This window comes from Cibotium barometz, chromosome 4 (genome assembly GCF_041138505.1).
Source record: "Cibotium barometz isolate CiBa-2024 chromosome 4, ASM4113850v1, whole genome shotgun sequence".
Taxonomy (NCBI): domain Eukaryota; kingdom Viridiplantae; phylum Streptophyta; class Polypodiopsida; order Cyatheales; family Cibotiaceae; genus Cibotium; species Cibotium barometz.
The window spans coordinates 48,192,662-48,217,375 of record NC_141049.1 but is presented as its reverse complement, the minus strand read 5'-3'; the positions used below and the strand labels follow the sequence as shown (position 1 = coordinate 48,217,375).

At 44.3% G+C, this 24,714-nt stretch overlaps 1 protein-coding gene across 5 annotated transcripts in view; it reads right to left on the bottom strand.

Moving 5' to 3' along the window:
- LOC147639339 (uncharacterized) overlaps positions 1–24,714 on the bottom strand; it is a 59,225-nt gene that overhangs the window by 17,580 nt on the left and 16,931 nt on the right. For 2 of the 5 annotated variants that reach the window (XM_086790161.1, XM_086790176.1), the window contains one exon: positions 22,887–23,015. The exons of 1 other annotated variant lie outside the window; for it this stretch is intronic. In XM_086790161.1, the coding sequence (XP_086646287.1) occupies positions 22,887–23,015 (129 nt within the window). Of the gene's footprint in view, positions 1–22,886; positions 23,037–24,714 lie in introns of all 5 variants that reach the window. 2 more of the 5 variants (XM_086790157.1, XM_086790168.1) reach the window with 1 other exon arrangement.

Sequence of the window (24,714 nt, the reverse complement as noted above, 5' to 3'; positions counted from 1 at the left end):
AAAAAAAAAGCAAAAAAACAAAAAACAAGAAACAAGAAAACAAAACAAAACATTTACATGAATGAAAGAAACTTTAAAAAATAAAAAACACACACACACAAAAGCATACACACACTTCTTCCTCATAAGAACTTAAACCTTTTGAGCTAAGATACTAAACAACAACACAAAATGGTGAAACAAAGAACTATGTTAACTCCTAGGGATTTTACCAAATCTTGATGTAGTCGGGCAATTTAACTAGAATTGGCTTTAAGGATTCAAGTTTATCCAATTTTCCAGGTTGACTCCATAAACGATAGGAGAACAAGAGTTTTTCCTCAAGAACTTGTTGTGGTTGAGGATACTGTCTTTTGTTCCACTTGAGCTCGATCTTGTTGCTTGCATGGGCTTTTTTGGAAATAAAAGCTTTGATTTAATCTTGTATATGATTGTTGGATTGTGGAAAGATAAGGCAAAGGTTAACTCAAAAATCGAACTCTTGCAACATTTGAGAATCTATCGAGTTGAAAGCCCCCCCACCTCTACATGCAACCCCCCCTCATTGCGCGCCTTCACACTTCCCGCTGCCCTCACCCCTGCCTCCTTTGTGCTTCGCTTTGCGCAGCCCTCCTCTCCACCTTTTCACACGCCTCCGTCCTCATCGTTGTATTCTTCACTTCGCATGCCTTCGCGCTTTCCCACCACTCTCATCCCTGCCTCCTTTCCACTTTGCTTCGTGAAGGGAGATTAGAGTTAGGGTTTCATGTGGGAGACACATACACAGAGAAGAAGGGAGAGAGAGAGAGAGAGAGAGACATATGTGGGGATAAATCAACTCATGGAATGTGAGTGTGTGACTCCCCTATCACACATGTATATTTGCACTAGTACACATAGTGCACTTAGTACATTAAAAGTACTAAGTGTACTATGTACTATAACTTATGGGCTTGTATACACTATAAGGGTGGGCATAATGCCTTTACCCCAACAACCTCCCACTTAAAGGCAAAGTGCCCTTAAATGAAGGAAAAGAAAAATCAGCATGTACATGATAATATACAAGGCCATATCAAGGCTGAAACTGGCCTCATCCAATGCCCATCAAGTGTCTGCAATGAGCAAATCGCTCTGGAGGCAAACTCTTTGTCAACAGATCAGCCAGGTTGTCATCCGTATGAATCTTAATAAGCTGAATTTGCTTGTTCTCTATCACCTCTCTGATGAAGTGATACTTCACATCCACATGCTTCGTCTTTGCATGAAAGACAGGGTTCTTTGCCAACTGGATGGCACTCTGACTGTCACAATGCAACAATGGAATATCCCCTGTATAACCCAAATCAACCACTAACCGAGATAGCCATAATGCCTCCTTGCAAGCCTCTGTGGCTGCAATATACTCGGCCTCTGTAGTAGATAAGGCAGTGCACTTCTGCATCCTGGATATCCATGACACAGCACCTCTTGTGAATGTAAACACATAACCGGTAGTAGACTTCCGGTTATCTGGATGACCGGCATAATCCGAATCCGTGTAACCATGCACTAATGCATCCTGTTTGCCAAAGCATATGCACATATCCTGTGTGACCTTCAGGTATCTCATGACACCTTTCACTGCTTCCCAATGCTTCTTGCCAGGGTTGGCCATGTATCTAGAAACCACTCCCACTGCAAATGCATTGTCCGGCCTGGTAGCAACCATGGCATACATGAGACTGCCACAAGCTGAAGCATACGGAATCTTGGCCATATCAGCCCTGCCACTATCTGACTGTGGGCTGTCCATAGCACTAAGTTTCACATATGGAGGCAAAGGAGTACTAGTCTTCTTCCCCCCGTCCATATTGAACCTCTGCAAAACTTTGCCAATGTATTCCTTCTGAGACAAATACAACACATGCTGATTTCTGTCCCGAAGTATCCGCATACCCAAAATGTGATTTGCATCACCCAAATCCTTCATATCAAAGGTCTGATGCAGCCTCTTCTTCAAGGCATCCATCTCTTTACGAGATTTCCCGACAATCAACATATCATCAACATACAAGATGAGGATCAATAGACTGCCATCCAAAGCTTTCTTGGTGTATAAGCAGTGATCTATGTCACTCCTCCTGAAATCCTGTGATTTCATGAATGTATCAAATTTATGATACCATTCCCTTGGTGCCTGTTTGAGCCCATAAAGACTCTTTTTCAGCTTGCATACAAGCTTCTCCTTTCCATTCACTGCATAACCCTCTGGCTGTTGCATATATATCTCCTCATGCAAGATCACCGTGAAGAAAAGCAATCTTCAGATCCATCTGAATCAAATCCAGATCATCATGAGCAACCAAAGCTAATACAGCTCTAAGTGTGGTCATTTTGACCACTGGAGAGAAGATCTCATCAAAGTCCATACCATATTCCTGCTTGAAGCCCTTAGCCACTAACCTGGCTTTGTATCTTAGCTTTGCATCAGGTGCAACTTTGAGCCTGTAAACCCACTTGCATGGCAAAACCTTCTTTGCCTGTAGGCAAATGCACCAACTTCCATGTTCCATTTTTGTGCAGAGAATCCATCTCTGACTTCATAGCACGCTCCCAAAGAGCCTTGTCTGCCCTCTGTAAAGCCTCCTTATAACATGAGGGCTCCCCACAGTCAGTGAGCATCAAGTAGTCAACCCCTGGAACAAACCTGTCAGGGGCTCTGGAGGGTCTTGTGGACCTCCGTACCCAATGACCATCATTTGCAGGTTGCTGTCCAGCCTGCACATCACCTATTGGTGGCTCCTGTTCCATGCCATAAGGTCGAAATATCATCCCCGGTATCTCCTCTAACTGTGGGATATCCATAGGGATATCTTCTGCCATCTCTGGCTGTCCATTTGGACCATTTTCAGCACCATTTAAGGGCTGGTTTTGTTGCTGTAATGGCTGATTTACAGCCCTTGGTTGTTGTCCATGATGTCCATCATCATCAAAGATGACTCTGCCAGGCTCCTGTTGCCTTGTAGGCTCCTTATACATGCATGTTTCATCAAAAATGACATCATTGCTGCGTATAATCTTTCTATTCACTGGATCCCAAAGTCTATACCCCATTTCACCTCTGTCACCATATCCTAGGAATATGCATTTGTGAGACTTAGGATCAAGTTTGGTGCGTATTTCCCTGTGTATGTGCATGTACACAACACAACCAAACACTCTCAAGTGCTTGTAGGACGGAGGCTTCCCTGTCCATACTTCCTCTAGCACTCTCCCACCAAGCCTCGTGTTAGGTGACCTATTTATAAGATGAACGGCTGTCATAACAACTTCAGTCCAAAAACCATGAGGTAACGCAGCATGTGACAACATAGAACGGACCTTCTCCTGAATGGTCCTGTTCATCCTCTCTGCTGTCCCGTTTTGTGGAGGATCATAAGGAGTAGAGAGCTCCCTCTTGATGCCTTTAGCATCACAAAAGTCCTGAAACTGTTTGGACATATACTCTCCACCATTGTCGGAACGCAAAGCCTTCAGTGTTTTGCCAGTATGATTCTCAACATGAGCAACAAACTTCTGAAACACTGAGAATGTATCACTCTTCAAACAAAGAGGATAAACCCACACCTTGCGTGTGGCATCATCAATAAAAGACACAAAATATTTTGCCCCTCCCAAAGAAAGCTGAGGCATCTCACATACATCTATATGCACAAGCTCTAACTGAGCATCTTTCTGTCCAAGAGCTTTCTTGTGGGGGCATTGGAGTTGCCTGCCATATATACAATGCTCACAAAACTGAAAACTTGAGAACTTTAGAGAAGGCAAGTAACCAAAACGAGACAATTGCTCCATTCCTTTGACACTCATGTGTCCCAACCGGCTATCCCACATAGAGATTTCCGACAGCTCGGTTGCATTTACATTAGCATGGTGACAAACACCTGCATGCATGAAGTAAAGAGTGTCCACCTTAGAGCCTCTGGCAACAACCAGTGAGCCCTTACTAATCTTCCACTTTCCACGACCAAATGTGGTAACATAATCAGCATCATCAAGCTGTCCCTTTGGCTTTGCATCTTTGCCTTCATCTTTGTCTTTGTCTTTTCCTTTGCCCTTTTCCTTTTGATCATTCTTCCATTTGTAGCATTGCTTTTTGATATGTCCCTTCTTGCCACAATAATGGCATTCCAAGTCCTTTTTGGAGCGGAACTTGCTCCTTCCCCGTTCTTGGATTTTACCCCTTTGCTGGGATCTCCCACGTGCATTCATTGCATTGGACTTTCCAACAGAGTTGTTCTTCCTGTTCGTCTCCTCTTGAAGGAGAGCACCCTCAACATCTGCATATGACAGCATAGCATTCGAATTGCTAGTGGCTGTCTTGAATGTGTCCCAACTCTCTGGCAAAGTGCATAAGAGAAAGGTGGCTTTGAACTCATCGTCCATTGCCAACTTTTGATTGATTACCTGGCTGACAACACCATTAAACTCATTTAGATGGGCTGTCATAGACGCCCCTTCCTTCATTTGAAGACCTATGAGTTTCTTCAACCAATACACTTTGCCTGAGGCACTTTGCTGGGCATACAAGTCCTGCAATCTTTGCCACATTCCCCAAGCTGTCTTCTCTTCACGTATGCTGAAAAGTAGTGTGTCTGACACAGACAACATGATAGTGGATCTTGCCAGCTCATCCATATCTTCCCATTCTTCAGCAGTAAGAGAAGCGGGCATTACACCCCTTTCTTTGATGGGCTTGTGCTGCTTCTTCTGGAGCAACACATTATAGCACTGGGTTTGCCAAATGTCATAATTATGTGAGCCTTCAAGCTTCTTGATGTGAAGCAATGAAGAGCTCTCACCTGTGGTTGCCATACCAATATGCAACCTTTGTCAATGCCTGACTCCCTGCAAGATGTGCAAACACTGCACCAAAGGCACACAAGGTGCTCACAGTTGTTCTCCCAAAGTTTATCTCCCACTGCAGAAGCACAAATGCAACTCTACTCCCACTATATGTGATAAAATCACCAAAATCTGGTTGCTGCAGATTTAGGACAACACCTTAGATGTGCTTTGTTCCCCTTCCAAAACACTGTACAACAGTTCTAAGTGCTCACCAATGATGTACCAAATCTGTACCGGCAAGTACAGCAGCTGAAAATGAGCCTTTTCTTCACTCAAATCAATGTACAGCCATGCCAAAACTTGTACAAAGTTGTACCAAATCTGTACCAGCAAGTACAACAACAATAAATGCTCTCCTGGCTGTCCAAATGAGTGAAAATCAGACTTTTACAGTCCCCACCACTGCATACAACAGTCCCGAACAGAAATTGGGCAAAAGCCCCTTGACTGCAAGTGGATTTCTGAGGATTCAAGGCATAAAAGTCTTGCCTGCTGCTTTGCCAAGCTCAACAAGCATAAAATCTTGAAAAGCCCCTTGATTCAAGATCAATTTCTGATCATACATGGTACATTAACTCACATGAAGGCATCCAGAGTCTTCACAATGCTTCCCCCTGGCCACATATACATCCAATACATAAAAGCCCCTTGATTTACAGGCACATTGAGTGCTTGACAGGCATCAACACATTGCCCAAAGCATCAAATGCCAGTGTTGCCTGCATGCAAATCAACCCAATCGGCACAAAAGCCCTTTGATTTGCACTCCAATTTCCTGCAATTTTGGCCCAAATGTGAGATTGCTCACATCATACAGCATGTATGAATGCCCAATGGCACAATTACATCAAAAGCCCCAAATTTTGACATCCAAGTTCCTGCAAATTGACGCGGAATGTGACCAATGTCACCCAATTTTGCCAATTTTGCTCAAAATTTGAGCAATTTGGCACCTGTACCTGCTCAATTGATGATTGTACCTGCTCAATTGATGATTGGACATGCAAATTCCAAAATTGAAGCAAATACCTCAGGCAATTTCTGATTTATGTTGCAAAAAGGGGGTGTCGATGTATTTGATGACTTGTATGAGATGCTGCTTCTGTTGTGCAGGTACGGATGCTGCTTTGCTGAAGTGCTGACTCGTGCTGATGCTGATGCTGTTGCTGTTTGCAGGTAAGGCTTCTACAGTAGGGCACAGGTGGGTTGCTGCAAGAGCCACAGGAGGCATCGACTGTCACAGCTGGCGATGGTGGGCACAGCTGGCGATGGTGTTCTCAATGGGCGACGCAGGGCAGCTACCGTGTATATACCCGCCCAACGCCTGCGAGCGCTTTTGCTTTAAGCTGCAAGTGGGCGTGAAAGCACCGGGGACGCCGACGACCTGCGCTTGGGCGGGCGCCAGGTGTTTGTTGCCGCCGCATCTTCTCGATCACTCGAAAAGGTCCATAGTACCTGGTTGCAAGCTTAGGATATGCACCCTCTTTGCCAGGCCTCTTTGCAAGTCTTGCTTTCTCAAATTTCAGCAATACCCAATCATTCTCTTTAACATCCAATTGCCTTCTATGCTTGTCGGCAGCCTTTTTATGCTTGTCTTGTGACCTTGCAATGGCTGTCCGCACCTGAGCAAAAGCAATATCCAAGTCTCTTACATACTCATCCGCTGCAAATATCTCATCCTTTGTGCGAAGGATGGGTGGCAAAACCACCTTACCATAAACAATCTCAAACGGGGCCTTTCCCGTAGATGCATGCACCGTGTTGTTGTATGCAAATTCCACAAGCGGCAAGTACTTCTCCCAAGAAGACTTCTGATCCGCCACATAACATTTCAAGAGATCCAACACGGCTGAATTTGCAGCCTCACTTTGCCGATCCGTTTGAGGGTGATAAGCTGATGAGAAGTCCAATTTGCTGTACATATTATCAAATAAGGTCCGCCAAAAGAGACTTGTAGTCCTGGGATCTCTATCCCCCACAATGGACTTCGGCATTCCATGATGTTTGAACACTTGTGCAAGATATATTTTAACCATATGCTCAACTTTGATGGTCTTTTTGACCGGCAAGAAATGAGCTTGCTTGCTAAACCTGTCCACAATTGTCCAAATTGCATCATTACCCTGTTGGGTACGTGGCAAGTCCATAATGAAATCCATTGTAATACTTTCCCATGGCTGCGTGAAAATAGGCAATGGCTGAAGCAAACCTAGTGCCTTTTGCCTATCAAATTTGATCTTTTGACAGGTGATACATGCACGTACATGTGCCTCTATGTCCTTCCGCATACCTGGCCAAAAGAAATACCGCTCAATCATGTGCGTAGTAGGCATTATGCCTCTATGACCAGCATATGGAGGAGCATGGCACTCATCCAAAACCTTTTGCCTTATGTCAGACACCACACATAGGTAATTATCTTTCATGAGATAACCCTCTTTGATCACATATGAGGCATGTGCAAAACCAGCTATCAGATCAGCCCAAATAGTGGCAAAATCAGCATCCGTATGATACAAATCACGCATGATAGACAAGTCCCCATGAGAGGCAACCGAGATAGCTGCTACATACGGCTTTCGTGACAATGCATCGACCACTACATTCTTCTTTCCCGGGGTGTGCAAGATCTGAAAATGAAACATAGAGAGGAAATTGGCCATCCTCATATGCTTCTCTGACAATTTAGTTTGAGTAAGAAAATATCTCAAACTCTGGTGATCTGTCTTCACAGTGAAATCAGTCCCAAGAAGGTAATGTTTCCATATAGTAAGTGCATGAATTACAGCCAAGAGCTCTTTCTCATAAATGCCAAGAGATAGCTCTGCATCATGCAATCTACGACTCTCATAAGCCACGGCATGTCCCTCTTGATTAAGGACAGCCCCTATGCAATTTCCAGATGCATCACATTCCACACAAAAAGGCTTTTGCAAATCCGGAACGATCAACACTGGACCATGAGTAGTTGCATCTTTCAATTTGAGGAATGCATCTCTCTCTACATTAGTCCATTTGAACACGGCCTTCTTCTTTGTCAAATCATGCAAAGGAGAAGCAATCCATGCAAAGTGCCGAATGAACCTGCGGTAGTAAGAGCATAATCCAAGAAAACTACGGATCTCATGCACCGAACTCAATTCGGGCCAATTCCGAATTGCATCAATCTTTGCAGGATCCATCCGCACTCCATCTTTGGACACAATATGTCCAAGATAATGTATCTCTGACAAGAAGAACTCACTCTTCTTTGCATTTATGAAGAGTTTATGCTTATGGAGCTCTTCAAAAACAATAGCCAAATGAGCTTTATGCTCTTCTTCGGTCTTTGAGAAAACTAGGATGTCATCAAAGAAGACACCTGTAAATTTCCTGTACCCACGGAATATGCGATCCATCATTCTATTGAATGTAGCCGGGGCATTTGTAAGACCAAAAGGCATAACAAGATACTCATAAAGCCCAAATGTTGTCCTGAAAGCAGTTTTGTGTACATCCCCAGGCACTACACGCACTTGGTGATATCCACTCTTGAGATCAATTCGGCTAAAGCATGCCGATCCATCCAACTTGTCAAGGATGTCGTCTATGCGTGGAATCGGAAACCTATTCTTGATGGTAAGCTTATTCAAAGCTCTATAATCCACACACATACGAAAGGATCCATCCTTCTTTTGAACCAAGAGGACGGGTGAACAATATGGGGAAGAGCTTGGCTGAACCAAACCCTTCTCAAGAAGCTCATTTACTTGCTTCATGATCTCCTCTTTTTGGGATGCACTTACACGATAGGCTGGCCTATTAGGTGGTGAGCTACCCGGCACAAGATCAATGCGATGATCCTCCGGTCGTACAGGTGGTAACTCATTTGGTAACTCATCAACAAAATAATCATTGTGCTCTTGCAAAAATTTCAGCCTATCATTACAAAGAGTGTTTACATGTACATTATTTTTCTCAACATGATCTCGTACAAAAATCAAGTACGCGAAAACACTCTTTTTCATTACTTTCTTAATTTGTACATGAGATACAAGGGGAATGGTATCACCCTCTTCACCAGCATCAATTACATGTTCTCGGCCTTTATGCACGAAGGTGATCCTGTTAGTCTTGTAAGCCTTGCACGGATCAATACGTGTATGCCAAGGCTTTCCAAGCAATACATCACAGCCATTCAAAGGCGCCACAAGAAAATCCTCATGATCCACATAGCCTTGAATGTGTATGCGCAACTTGCCAAAAATAGGCATGACCTGCACTTCTCTACCAACAAAGGCAGCCCCTGCTTCAATTTGAGGACCCATATCCTCCACTTCAATACCCAAAGCAGCTGCCATCTCAGTGGATATGAAATTCTCCGATGCACAATCATCAAACATGAACAAAGCGGGTTGATCTTTGAGCTGTCCCCAAGCTTTACATACAACCCTATCTTTGCTATCATGTGAAGTGTTGCCCTGCACATCCGGAACCATATGCACATTAGGCTTCGGTACATTAGCATTTTCAGCTTTGTTCTTCTTATTTGGACATGCTTTTGCCATGTGCTCAGTGCTGCCACAAGTAAAGCATTTGCCTTCACGCATATATTGCTCCTTCTTCTCAGCACTAAGACCAAAGTTTGCCGGCTTATAAGGGCGCTTTTTAGCAAACTTATTTTCAGCTTTTGGACCTGATTTGACTTGGTTTTGGTCCCTTTTTGGTGGCTGTCCATCATTTTGCAGGTTTTGGACAGCCCTCTCTTTGCCTTGAAATGAGGGTTTAGTCTTATCGGATCGACTCAATTTGAGTTCCAATTGCTCGGTGGCGGTGGCGGCTGCGATTAATTGGTGTAAGGTATGACCAGGATACATTTGTAATCCCACTTTGTACACGGGTTGCAATCCCGATTGAAACCTTCTCTTCCTTTCCGCCTCGGTGACATGCATAAATGGAGACACCTCCAAGAGCACTTTCCAAAACTTTTAATTGAGCATAGAACCTCTCCTTGAACTCTTCCCATGATCTACCAGGATTCGGTGAGAGCTTCTCCGTGAGCCACCAATGGGCAGCAGTGGCTTTCATGAACATGCTTACATGCCGGATCATGGATTTCTGAGTGAAATCCTCATCACTGAAAGCAATATCAAACTGGGCAATAAAAGCAAGTGCCTTTGATGCATCATATTCTCCATGATATGTGTCAAACTTCACGGATTTGTCTCCGGCTTTGAAGTCACGAGACTTTGATGCATGTGTGTGCATCTCAACATGTTTTTCCCCATGTTTGTCCATTGGGACAGTCCCTGTAATTGGCATTATTTTTGGACCAAAAGGTGATGCATAAGGCATAGATACATGTGCCCTGTAAGCATGAGGCATGGCTGGCCCCTCAACATGCATTGATACATTTTCAGCCATAGCTTCTCCCTCACGAGCACACTCGAGGGCATGAGTGGCATGAGAGATACGCGGAATACCTGCACCAACAGAAAATTGCAGCCCATGTTGCATGTGTTGGTTGTGCATGTACATTTTCAACCGGCAATGGCATTTGACATACATTTTGACCACTGCCATAAACATTGTATCCTTCACGGGCTACATGAGATATTCCTGCATGGCGTGAAGTCACTGATTGTTCCTCTCCCATAGCATGGAGAATCATCCTCTTAGACATAATTTCTTGTTCGGGCACTTGTGGGGATTCCAAGACATGTGGGATGGTTGCCTTTTCTGCATAGGCATCCTCGGTACGAGCCAAGTATGCACGTGCTGCATCCCTTGGTTGCACGTGCTGCATCCCTTGGTTGCATGTGCAACTCTTGAGCAATCATTGCCATTGCATGATCCATATAAGATTCAGCTTTCTTGGTCTTCAAACGGTCATGTACCGATGGATCCTCGCGGTGATAGAGATTCAATTCTTCTTGTTGTGCATGGAGAAGAGCCTGCATACGAGTAAGTTCAGCCCTCAAGACTATCGACTCTTCTTCTTGCATCTTCTCTTGCCACGAGACGGCTGTCCCACATATTCATGTTCCCTATTGTGCACCACATGAGTTTGCTCATCCTGTAAAGCATTGGAGACATGCATTTCATTGTCCCTGCCTCTTGTATTAGCATCTCCAACATTCATTGTATGGCTGTCCATAATGTTCTAAGTGTAGAGATAGCTAGTGTTCACGGTGATCGTCTCTCACGATAGAAGTGAAAGAGAACCGTATGCTCTGATACCAATGTAACTTGGTTGAACACAATGCTAATCAATACACTTAAATACACTAAGATTTGAAGGACACTTGCTCAAATACAAGAAGTAAATTGCTGAATTGACAAGAGGCACACAATGAGCCGGAACGGCCGACCCCTCCCTTGAGTAAATTGTATTACTATTGGAGAAATTCAATACATAGTTTCACGGGCATCCATTGCCAATTCCTCTATGCCAATGCATATGAAATTCAGCATTTAGAAAACAATGGTGTGTCGATGTAGATCACCAAGGAGCTGCCTTGATGCCCGGCCCGACTTCAGTGCCCATATTCTCTACCATTGGCTCTATGTTCTACCAAGCAAGGTAGCAACATCTTCAAGAGCACATAGGACAAGAGAAATACTACACAGGGCGGCTAAACAAGGAGTCCTGCCCTTCTACTGAGTAAGTAATGACAATACATTGTCCAATTACCTTACCAGTCTTCATAGAAGTTGTTGCAAGCGGAGGCCTTCGCGTTGGAAGCTTTAGAAGTGTTGATATCTTCGATTTGCCGCAATCCTTCGCGACAAAAGTCTTCAAGAGGATGAAGGGAACCTTGGAAAGCTTCCCCTATGGTTCAACTTAAGAAAGGAAGGCTGAAATTAGGGTTTTCAGCAAAAAGACCAGAAATTACAGAAAAAATGAGAGCTGTTTTGCTGAATTTCAGTCATTGGGAGTGAGTAGGAGAGTGATTAGCACTTGAAAACACTCTTGGAAGCTTGGAAAACACCCTAGCAAGTTGGGTATGGCTATGGAGAGCTTGGAAATGGAGAGAAATGGTGGAAAAACAGAGTTTTCAGCCTCCAAAAATCCTCATGAAGAGAAAACACGAATTTCTCTTAATAAGTAAGTGAATTGGGGTCCAATCAAGTGAAGGGACATGGGGAGATGCCCATTTATGAGTAAAAGGGGAGGATCAGGTCCTGGACATTGAGTCTTGTCCGCCTCGGGACTTCGGTGAGTGTGAACTTGGAAGCGGTCATAATTTATAAGTGACTTTTGGGCGCCCAAACTTTAATGAAATGGGAACGCACTCACTTATAAATATTGGCTAAGTCCTAAGGACTATTTGAGCCTAGATTGGGTAATACTTACCACCTGTTCACATGCCACACAACCATGTCAGCAGACAGTTTCACACGCACGGTTCACGGACAGACGTCTCCTTACCCGGAACTACACATAGGTCATGCAAGCATGAAAACAGCATGCAATTTCATTTGCAGGCAAGCACATAAAGATGCTATGCAATGCAGCATTGGCATGAGCAATTTCCGTTCATGAAACCATATAAGACCAGGCGTTTCCAAGCAAGTATACGCAATACCAGACCCAGTGGAAAGCCAATCCTCCAGGCGTTTCCGGGCATGCACACAAAGGCACAAGTCCCAGCGGAAAGCCAAGTCCTCCAGGCGTTTCCGCGCATGTACACAAAGGCACAAGTCCCAGCAGAAAGCCAAGTCCTCCAGATATTCCGGGCATGATAACATCAAGTCCCAGTGGAATATCATATCCAACTATACAGCATGACACGTGTCAATCACCTGCATAGGCATATTCCATAAGCCATGGACACCAATCCAATATGTACATAGTGTGAAAGCAAGAGTGAACCATTTGGGTGGCCAAATGGTGACAGAATGTGCATCAATTGGACATCAAAACTGCCTTCTTGAATGGTGATTTGCATGAGGAGGTCTATGTATCTCACCTCATGTTTTTTTTCAAGAGGACCACGCAGCCAAAGTGTGCAGGTTATGGAAAGCTTTGTATGGCCTTAACCAAGCTCCCAGAGCATGGTACGAGAAGATACATGCATACTTGGTTACACATGGGTTTCGTAACACTCCCACAAAGAGCACCCTCTACGTCAAGAAGACTTAGGAGAATTTGCTGGTCATCGAGATCAGCTTGGTGTATGTCTCTACACATGATAATGTGGCATATTTGTTCACGAAGACTCCTCCACTTGAAAAGCTTGAAGCTTTCCGCAAAGGTTTAAGCTTATTACCTTTTGGGGATTGATCAACCATATCCCTGTACGCATTCACATCATCACTCCAGGGGGGTTTGTAGACATCTATGTCATGGGCAGTGGTGTGTGAACACTCTAGGATCAGCTCGGACACTTATCTTTGTACTTGTACTTGGTACACTCATTCCAAGTCATATCTAATAGAGTTGTGTGCCATCTCTTCCTCACAATTGCTTCGCTATGTAAGTGTGTACTGTGTAATGTTGCTGCTAACCCTAATACATGTTCAAGAAGTGTGATTCCACTACCATAGATAGAGGGGTAGCGGTCTCACAACTGGTATCAGAGATGAGCCAGGTTTGGATGTAATATTACGATGTCTAGATGTATTTTTATCGTATGATGGAGCAACAATTGGCCATACCCTTCTATCTCCTTGCAATGATCCTTATTTGACTGGATGTTACGAAAGGCATAGTTCTTTATAGACTACTTCGGCGAGATCTTAAGAGTTCATAGATTGATACATAGGACTCATAGACACTATAAGAATCATGAGGCACCGACGTCAAGCTCAAAATGTTGTACCTCAGATGGAGCCATTGGATAATGATGTTAAGGAGGTGCTCCATAGAAATCAGCTAGGACCCTTATGAGGCGAGGGCAACAACCTTGGAGAGGCAGTTTTGATTTGGACAAATTCTATGGTTGAGTACTTCGATATTGCAGGGTACAATGACAGAAGCAAGATGGCTCTTGCTAGACTAAAGATTACAAGTGTGGCTTGAAGCAGTTGGAGAAATTACATTGAATCTAACTATCTCAATCAAGACCAACTGAGATGTGAGGACATGAAGGCTTCTTTCCCGTGTGGGACTTCGCACATACCAAGTACAATGATACAAGAAACAGACCGACGGCCAGCCGGCTTCGGCCAAGGTGGCTTAGAGGGTGATTACTCGACCGCGGACTAACTGAGATCCGAGGCAAAAAGCAAACAATCATCACCATCGATGCAGCCGTCCCCCCGACTGGCTGAGCCCCTTACAGGATCCCCCCCCTCCCCCTCTAATGGCTGGGAGCTTTCACGCACGACATCCCTCTGACGGTTTTAGGATCGGATAGGGGTCCACTCTCATTTTCTCAGTCAAATGACATGGGCGTCTGACCCTCTCCCTAGCAGAGGACTTCAATGGTGGCTCACTTCAGAGGGTCCGGATCATCGGCTTCCATGGCTAGCACATCGACCCACCTCCATCACAAGTAGCCCGAGACAGGCCCTAGAGACTCTGCGTTTAGGAAAGCAGACCCTTGACGCAAATTCAATGGGACCTCGGTGAGTGGGAGTGGACATACTCTATTAGCCTTGAGAGCCCCACCACCTTTTCACTACTCAACGAGGCTAGGCCGTCGGATACAGATGCATGAGATTGACGGTACACCCGCTTCAGCAGATCACTAGTCCTCCCAAGACATCTTGCCTAGGTTCCTCAGAAGCTACTGGAAGTGACTGTGGGGTAGCTTCCGGCCTCAAAAGGTCACTTTGTTCCTCTAGAAGGTGGCTCACACGAGTTTAACAGTGGGCACGTGATTGGCCATTGGTGGTCATCCAACACAGTGCATGAGATGCAGCCACCGCAGGATTCGCAAGCAATGACATTGCCTTTGGGACTGCCCCAAAGTGCAGCAAGTATGGCAAAGGATTCTTGGGTTATTCACCACCTCTAGGGCTGCCTCCCGCATCATTAGATAGGGGGCAGTCGCCTGGGTAACAGAGTCAAGGCCCGCCCTCCACTATGAGGAGACAATTGATGGCCAGGCCCTCGAGCTCACACACTACAGGATCAACACCCCCGGTTCTCCAATAGAGACATGGTCCCCTGGCACTTGCCAGAGATGGGAGATCATCAACAGCATAGCGGCACGGCATATTTGGTGCACACTATGCAACGAGACCATTGAGGGCTCCCTCACACCCCCAACAGAGTACATCCATGACATATGGACAGATATCATTCATACCATCCACAACCAATGGGAGAAGTTATAGGGAGGTTTGAACTACATGCGAATATGTCGAGAGGCCTTCCTACGACGTACGCATTTAGCAGCAGGGTCCCTTCCTTTCTCGTACATTGGAGGAGACCACACTTGGCACTATAGGCCACCGGTTTCTATATCCCCGCTCCCCACCCCCCTCCCCCCCTCCCCCTCCTTTGTATGAGGTAGTTTCCCTCCAAGAGCAACCAACCATGGAGGGGCCTATCCTCAACTAGGGTTTGTACTCTTTTAGAGGTTCTGTGTCGGTATTTTGGCCACAAGTTGGTTTTTCATATAACTAATAGAAGGATCTTTTTTCCAAAAAAAGAGAAGAATTTGGACACCTTGGCTATGTGAAGACTTTCATGGCAATAAAGAAGAGATTCTTTTGGCCTAAACTTACAAAGGATACACTAGAGTCAGTGCTTAGTCTGCCAAAAGATTAAAGCTGAAAGGATCAAAATACCAAGAAAGTTGCATCCTTTAAATATTCCACAAATGAAAGGGAATGTATAAGCATGGACTTCATTACTAGATTACCTTTGATTAATGCAAGATATGATTCCATCTTAGTGTGGTAGATCGCTTGACAAAGGTCACTCATCTGGTTCCAGTGAAAAGACTCATGTTGCTCTTGATTTTGCTAAAGTCTTTTTGAAGGAAATATTCATTCGAAGCTGTGGAAACTGATGGCCAAACAAAGAGGTTAAACCAAGTAATCGAAGATGTTCTCTAAGCATTCTATGGATGAGAGCTTAAAAGATGGATGAATTATCTTCATCGGATAGAATTTGTTTATAATGCATCACAACATCGAAGCATAGAGATTAGTCCATTTAAGGCACTTTACGAGCAAGATTGTGTAACACCATTGAATTGGTCCGATCCGCTAATCTGAGTGAAAGTGTCGAAGCAAATGTTAGATGAAATGGATCATCAAATGCAATCGATAAAGAAGGATATCAAAGTTGTTCAAGATAGATAAAAGCAATATGTTGATCTAGAGCGAACTTCCAAAGAGTTTGAAGAAGATGATATGATCTTTTCTTCATGTGCGATCCAAGAGAAGTACGCTATCTTTGGGAAAGTACAAGAACCTATCACATTGTGGACCACATGTAATTACAAGGAGAGTTGTAGATCAAGCTTATAAGCTTTTGCTTCCTCCATACTTAACTGTCTTTCATGTGAGCTTATTAAAGAAGTATATTCCAAATCCGAGTTATATATTGGATGATGAGCAAGTTTCCTTTCCCGCTCAAGATCAAGTGTAATTGGAACCAAATGTAGTTTGGATATATATAAAAAAAACCCTCTGGAATAGGATCTTAAAGGAATATCGGATCAAGTGGAGGTTCTTCTAGGTTGATGATACTACATGGACGAAAGGAAGGATACATAAGAGATTATCTCCAATTTGCGAGATGAGAACATCTCGATCTTCAAGTGGGAGAGAATGTAAGATTCCTCTTACTAAGCAGTAAATTTATTTGAGTATAAAAAATATTCTGTCCAAATGTGCAAGACCTCATAAATAAATAATTTAAAACAGAAAAAGCCTTTTTCAGTAAAATTACAAAGATTCATGTACATAAATAAATGAGAAAACCCCGAGTACACATGTGCACATTAGTGTGAACACCTATATTTAATATAGGTCAAAAAGAGAAAATGATAAATTTATTAGAAAAATAAATAAAATTTATTAAAACAAGTTTCATTATTTAATTAAAAATATAAAGGTCAAAATTACAAGGGTTCTAATTAGTAAGTACAACTACATATATGTGTAGATTAATTTAATTTAATTGACAAAGGGAAGGTTCAAAACCCATGGTTTGACCAAAATAAGATGGATTTAGGTTGATAGATAATAGTTAAATTATCCATGGTATTTTGTTAGTGATATTATGTAGTATGTGGTTTATGTAAAACAAGAGTCGTACATTCTCTATTAGTTCACTTTAGATAAAGTACATGCATGTAACTCTAAAGTTGAGTTTAGTCTCCAAATTGTATGTTTTGCATGGATTGCATGGGTAGGTATGGCTTGACATTAATTCAAGTATTCAAGTAGACTATGTGCATGTAGAGGCTCCTAGTCACCCTTTTCAAGTATAAATACTCTCTCCCTTTCATGTAGAAATCCACAAATTTATCTTGGAGGCTAGGGAAGCAAAGTCATTTAGCCAAAGATACAATATTCAAATGCTCATAAATTGCATTTTTCTTATTATTTTATATTAAAATTTAACACTTTTGGTCTAAATTAAATTAGAAATGCAATTAATAATTTTTGCACAATTTCCTAGTCCAGAGACCTCTAAGGTCTAGCCTTTAGACCATTTTCCCTTAATTTAATATCCAAATCTAGAAAATTTTATTAAAAATTTTAAGAAAAACATTTTTATTTATCTTTAGGCCTTAGAAAAATAGATGTTCGATACCCTACTCCCAATCATAGAAAAAATTATTAATTCATCGAATTGTGAAAGAATCCTTAGGCCAATTCTAATTCTAAACAGAGAAAGAGAAGTGATCTTCTAAACAAGTAGGATAGAGGCCAAGAATATGTTAAAATCCTAAAATTAATTCTAGAAAGTCAAGTTGATTCAATTATGACTAGATTAAGTTAGTCTCACATAAGAAGCTTTTATTTTCCATACAAGTGCATTTTTTGATGATATCTTGGTATTTTCCAAGAATGAGCAGGAACACCGCCAACATCTGTGGACACCTGATGTACCTCTTGTACCTGCTGTGCACTTGCTGTGGGCACCTACTATACCTGATGTACCTGTTGGGAACCCTACTGTACCTGCTGTACCGCTTGTACTACCTACTATACCTGTTGGAAACCCTACTGTACCGCTTGTACTACCTACTGCACCTTCTTGAAACCCTGCACTTGCTGTACCACTTGTACTACCTACTGTACCTTCTAGAAACCCTATTGTACCTGCTGTACCACTTGTACTAGTTGTACTTGCTGGAGACCTTGTTGTACCACTTGTACCGTCTGTTGTACTTGCTGATACCTCTCTGTATTTGCTGTACCAGCACCCATATTGACTGTATTTGCTAAGCAACCCTTGTACCTGCTGTTCATGCTGTACCGGAGTGTACTCTTGAACCTACTCGTGTTCTTGTGACTGTTTGTGCACTCGTATTTGGAGGGCTTGAACCCTAGTCTCTGCAAGAGGATGAGCCAGGCTCAAGTACGAGAGCGCCTGTTTGTGCATGGTCATGGAACAACAGTTTCGCGTTCATCCCTCTCCAGGCATATGAGACTAGTGGTCAAGTCACGGTGACTCTTACGACGAGTCCTGCGTCAACATTCTACTCCGACACACTTATGTTTGGGTAACTTGTCTTCATACTTGCATTGCATTGGATTATCTGGCTGGCAAGCCCTTGGAACTTTGTGCAGATTTAAATACTCCAATAATATACTTCAGTATTGAGGGGGGGGGGGGGGGGGGGGGGGGGGGGGGGGGGGGGGGGGGGTGGGATTGGCCTGTTCGTAGCCCAGTGATGATGTACTGTGCAATGCTTGTCTCTTTTGCAGATTATCTTGTGCAATGATATATCATTCAGTTGTTATGTGCAATGTGGCTTTTACATATTAAGTGTGGTGTGTGTATTGTTCACGAGACGGTGCCCAAGGACATTCACACCTAGCTGGTGTACTTTCAGCCTCAAGCCCCCACTTCCACCGGGAGGGGGTGCATGCCCTTCGGACAGGATGGTTCCATAGCCTCGGAGGTGGCTTCCAGTGTATTACAGATCTCTTCTCACAGCTTACCTTGACTCTCCACAAAGGGAGAAGGCTCGCCAAAGGGTGGCGGCTTGTATAGTCGCATGTTTCAGACCGACGACCCCCCCCCCCCCCCCCCCCCCCGCGGGGCGTACCTGGACTCCCCAAGAGGAGATAGCGGCTGCACTTCAAGCACTACCTTGCCAGAAATGCCCTGGAGAGGATGGCCTCCAGATTTTCACTATTCCTCCGTCATTGGGATCTCATGGAAATGGGCTTTCCGGCTGCTTTCAACAAGGTCGTGCAAACTGGCTCACTTCCCGAGCGCTTGGCAGAGGGTCTCATTTGCCTCATCCTGAAGGAGCGTGATGATTGCTTAGAGATTCAACAGTGGTGGTGATCGATCACCCTCTTAGGGACAGCCTATAAGATCCTCGCCAAGGCAATCAGTCTCCTCGTCCAGCCTCACCCCCTCACTCTGATCCACTCCACCAGATAGGTTTCATCCGGGATCGGAGTATCCTGGATAACATCTTCACTTTTTGGGAGGCTACTGTGATGGCCAAGTTCCAAGGATAGGACATGGCAGTACTGCTGCTAGACTTCGAGCAGGAAGGCCTACGGCAGGGTGGATTGGGCCTTTATGGAGGGGACTATGCTTCACCTAAGCTTCTCCGCCTCTTCGATTCGGGAGAGAGATCCACCCTCTACTCTGGAGCTCACAACCAGGTTACTGAGGGGACACCTGGGAGAAATCTGCCATCTCCCGCCGTGGTGCACCCGGGATGCCCCCACTGGCCCCTTTCCTGTTTCTTTGTGACGAAGGCCAGCGAGCCTCTTCCACACATGGCATCTCCTCCATCTAGCCCTGATTCAGGTTCCCCCCACCACCCAAGAGGAGGGAGACTGACAACCCCTCACTTGGAACCCCTACTTTTGCATCCCTACTGGCCACTTGGTGGGTGCCCGATCTCATTTCTCGTTCGGCCGCCTCTGCAAGCAGCCGGCCCAGGCTTTGGGCACCACTTGGGGAGGTTTCCGTTGCATGCCAGAGCATACTCAGCACACTCACCTCCACCATGATCCTCCACATCACACAGCTATTCCCCCAGATGACTCTTGGCGTCCTTCACTCATACAGGTGTGCCATTCATGGGATTTGGTTTCTCCCATGGCAGGGAGCCCACTGGCCCAGGACAGGCCGCATGCGCCAGCAATGGGAGCTCATCAGCAGCTTAGCAGCTTGACACATCTCGCATGCTCGTTGCAGCAGCGAGACCATTGATGGAATGACTACCCCACCTGTGAAGACCACTGAAGCCATATGGGTGGATCTCATTCACACTGTGAGAGGGTGCTTTGAGCCCTTGACCAGTGAGTCGGAGAGCATGCAGCAAAGGCGAGAGGCGTTCCTTTGCGCTTGGACCCCAAACCCTTCCTTCCTGAGAAGGACAGGGGAGTTTACTAGTGGATTATTGTTATTATATTGTCATGTAACAAGATGGTATGTGCCCGGACCAATCCACTCCCAATTGCCCATCCTTGAGGAAGACAGTCCACCAACAATGACTCCTTATGGCAAGTCCTTGCCATATGGGACGCCAAGGCTTGACTGGTGTGATATGTATGGACGGAGCCTTAGCATCTATGCTTGGGGGAGATCCTGTGTTGTACAGGATCCATGGTTGGGTGGTGAGCTAGTAGCAAGGGAACCTTAATATGGATTAATCTTGTGTTTGTCTTGTGTTTAGGTCTTGAAAGGATTCTGTCGCGAGAACCCCTGATTCTGTAGCGTGAATCCTTGACAGTAATCAAACTAAGAGAACGTAAGAAACTCCAAGGATTGTCACTTTGCTTTGATACCAAATATCACACTTCTTGCTTGGGCCAAGCAACGATGCAAAAAAATGAGAAGAAGAAGAGCTGCCTTCAACATGCACAAGCGTGCATTGGCGTGGAGGAGAACCCAAAACAGCTAAAGCAAACACACTAGCATGGCATGAAACACAATAACAACCCAACCATTACATACCAATCAACCTCCGGGCGCCCTATGTGTGATCAATGGAGGCCATACCCTATCTTTTGCCTGTCAATTGGTCCAACACGTGTGTGTACCAATACGCCCTCTCTTCACTCCCAATCTTCCTTTGGCCTCTCTTAGCTCAAAGCATCAAATTATTGGCCTTGATCCACTTGATCCTTGCCAAATTAATATTCATCCACACAATATACAGAAAATTAGGTCAATTCAGCGTGAACTTGCAGTTCATGTGATTAGCGTTAATTAGCAGCTTAATCAGTCTTGGTGATAATCAAGTCATGCTTCTGCACACGTGTAACACCTAAGCTCGACTATTTGCACTTTAGTTTTGAGAGAACAACCATTATGCAGGCTGAAAACAATCTTTACAGTGGCTACTTTTCAACCCAACCGCTTGCTGCAGGGCATCTCCCACTAGCAGGAACATAAGATGCTGGCTGCTCCAAGACTAAAGAAACTGGATGAATAAAATGAGGACTAGGGAATCCCTTTTACAGGTGTGGGTTATTTTTTTGAGAACTAACTTTTTCAAGTCAGATGGCCTTTAAAATCCCATATTTGACCTTTTGAAATAACTCCTTAGGGTCATTTTTAAGGCCCTAACTCTTTGGCCCAACCATCCCACGTGGAAGCCCATTTCCACCACAATTCATATCAACTGCTGCTTAGTTCTCTTGATGATTTCCCACTCTTTCCCTAGAGGCCATCTAGCACTTCTGATGCTTCAACTTGCACTGCTTGGCGAGTTGACTCTGGGCCATGATTTCCAATACCTTTGCCTTGATATTTGTCCTCTTTTTCCGTGTCACCACGATGGTGAGTGCTTGGCATGTCACATGGGCTCTAACCTCGCTCTCATATGAAATGTTAAGAGGAACGAATACAAAATGCGCATTTTAGCTGCCAATGGCGGAACATGCACTAGGTTTACATTACTAAAAAGTGGAAATGGAGTACAAGTGAAAGACTAGACTCCTTGTATAGAAGCATTACCCTCCTGTCAAAAGTTGGTCACTTGCCAGCAGATTTTACGTCTGAATCCATCACCTGACTTTTGACCCTATACTAGAGACACAACTATCTGAAAGCCTGACCCAAATCATGACATCCCATACCACCTGGTCCCACCTCACAGATATTAGGCTTGAGCCTGGCATAGGCCTCCTGACTTCCCATGTCTCTCCCCACTTACGGGGAATCCCCCAATACAGAGCTCTCAACTCACTCGCAGTTCATTAAGTGACGTTCCCTTCACATAAATCACTTTACACAGGGTCATTAACCTATAAACTAACTAATAGTCAATTATTGTAATAAGACCTCCAAATAATCATTCTTTTATAAGTAGCCCAAAGGTTTACAAAACTCATCATTCCTTAAATTTGTACATTTCTTGCAAGTACGACACAATGGCTGATGTTTCTCCTATCAATTGGTGTTAACTGACAAGCACCAAGCCACCAGCCTGCACAAGAGTGAACCAACTTAGCCATCTCCTTCTCAACAAACTTCCTTTCTTATGAATGCCATGTGAATCCCATGATAGAATTGGGATTAAACCTTTGCCACAGAGTTCCTTCTAGTAGCATTTGTTTCTTACCATCCCTTCAGGCTATTTTTGTTTATTATCAACGAAAAGCTCGAAAAGCACTTGCATAAAAACCCACAATAACTTGTGATCTCTCTAACATTTGATGCCTCATCAACAAGCGAAATGAAATATACACTTGAATAATAGCGCATATGTAAAATAAAGTGAACCACAAGATAAGATGTAACATGCAAAAGAAAATGATCTTCTTCAGTCAAATTTTTAGCATTTGAAACACCGCATGTGGAATTAAGAAATCAGCTTCCAACCCAGACAATGTTCAGTGACTTCAGTCTGCTTTATCCACCCTGCACAAACTAAGCCTTGAGCTTTTAAAACCCAAAGAACAAGCACAGGAAGATTTCTTACCACACTTAACGAGAAGACTGCATCCTCCTTCTCTAGCATTCCTTGAGTGCGCTCATACAAAGGACTTGTCTCATCAATGATGTGTCTTACCAACATGCCATGGTTGAGAAAGGCAATTTCTGGCCTAACCTGTGCAGCACCATGATACATCTATCAAAGCTTCGCATTAGTATCTACATATCACTGTCTAAAAAACTTAACACATAACTTATACTGAGCTATAAAAACATAGTAGTTAATAAGCCAAAACTAGTGTCACCATTTGGTCCATCTCCATTTCTAGAGCCACTTCTATGGAACTGTCACTCCATAGAGCGGCCAGATTTGTGCCATATTCACATGGGGCCAGGCCAGTGTCCCATGTGAAAGGGCCAGTTTTATGGTGTCACATGGACGCGAGCCAGATCAGTGCCACCCGTGTGCAACCAGTGCTGCGTCACATGGACGAGAACCAATTTCGTGTCACCCGTGTGTGATTTGCTTCGTGCTATATGGACGGGAGCCTGTTGGTGCCACCCGTGTATGGCCAGGATGGTGTCTTACCTATGGGACTGTCACTCCATAGGAAGACCAGGACATATTTATTTATGTTTGTCGTGCCAATTTTGTGCCTGACACGAACCTCTTGTACAAGTTTCATGAAAGGGAGATTTCGTCCATTATTTGTGCACATGCATTTATGCCTGCATGCATAAATTTGTTTTTGCATGACTTGTTTGCGTGTGACTGCCTGTTATGCCGTGCCAATACACTAGACGGGGACGCCCCCACTGTACCGTGGAATGTTGTTTGCTGACTTGATGGTGTGGCGTGTGAACAGGTGGTAAGTATTTTCATTTTGCCCTTTTTAAAAGGTAAAATCCATAAACTAGAGTAAACCTTAATTTTTATAAAGCAATGTGTTCACACACATTTAAAAGAAAAGGCTGGACATTTTTCTAGTGTGGGTGCCCATAAGTGTTAATTATGTATTAAGGTTTTATAACCTTTAAAAATAAAGGCTTTTGCATGGACTCTTTTTGGAAATTCCCCACATGTGAGGTTGGTGGATTTTCTCTCTGCATCGCCTCCTTACGGCTTCTGTACCCACCTCCTTGCTGCTTGTTGTACCCGCCTATTGAGCTGCTGTACCTGTACGTGCTGTACCCATCACACAGCCTTGCAGTACCCGCCACACAGCCCTGCTGTACCCGCCTGTAGTACTTAATGTGCTTGTGTACCTACTTGTGTACCTGATGTACCTGCTGGCTGCCCATGTGTACTTGATGGCTGCCCACGTGTACCTGACCAGTACCCACTGTACCTGCTGGCTGCCCACGTGTACCTGCTGGCTGCCCATGTGCACCCATTGTACCTGACTATACCTGCCTGCTGAATTCATTGTACCAGCTGTACAAACAGTACCTGTTGTACCTGCACACGTGAAGTTCTTTATGTGCTGGATTGTACCTGCTACAAATCGTACCGTTGTATCTGGATTGTACTCACCGTACCAAGTGCTCTCATATTTTTCTCATTTGTATAAATCTGAAATTTGAAAATTTAAATTCAAAGAATGCTTTAAGTTGTGTAGTGCAGGAGCAAAGCATGTATATGCTCACCATGCTCAGGAATGTTCTTCCTCGTGTGGTCAGTATATTTCCCTGTGTGGTGTTGTTAACCGCGCTCTCAAAGCTTCTTCTGAGAGCCAGTGAAGGTTAGACTCCCCAGGGAATTTGGGAGCAAAGCTCATTGGGGAGAACCAAGCCACGTTCCCTCTGCGGTGTACCCTTGGCCTGCGTTAGTACGGGCGTGCCTATTGGTGCAAGGTCCCGGAAGACCAGTGAGG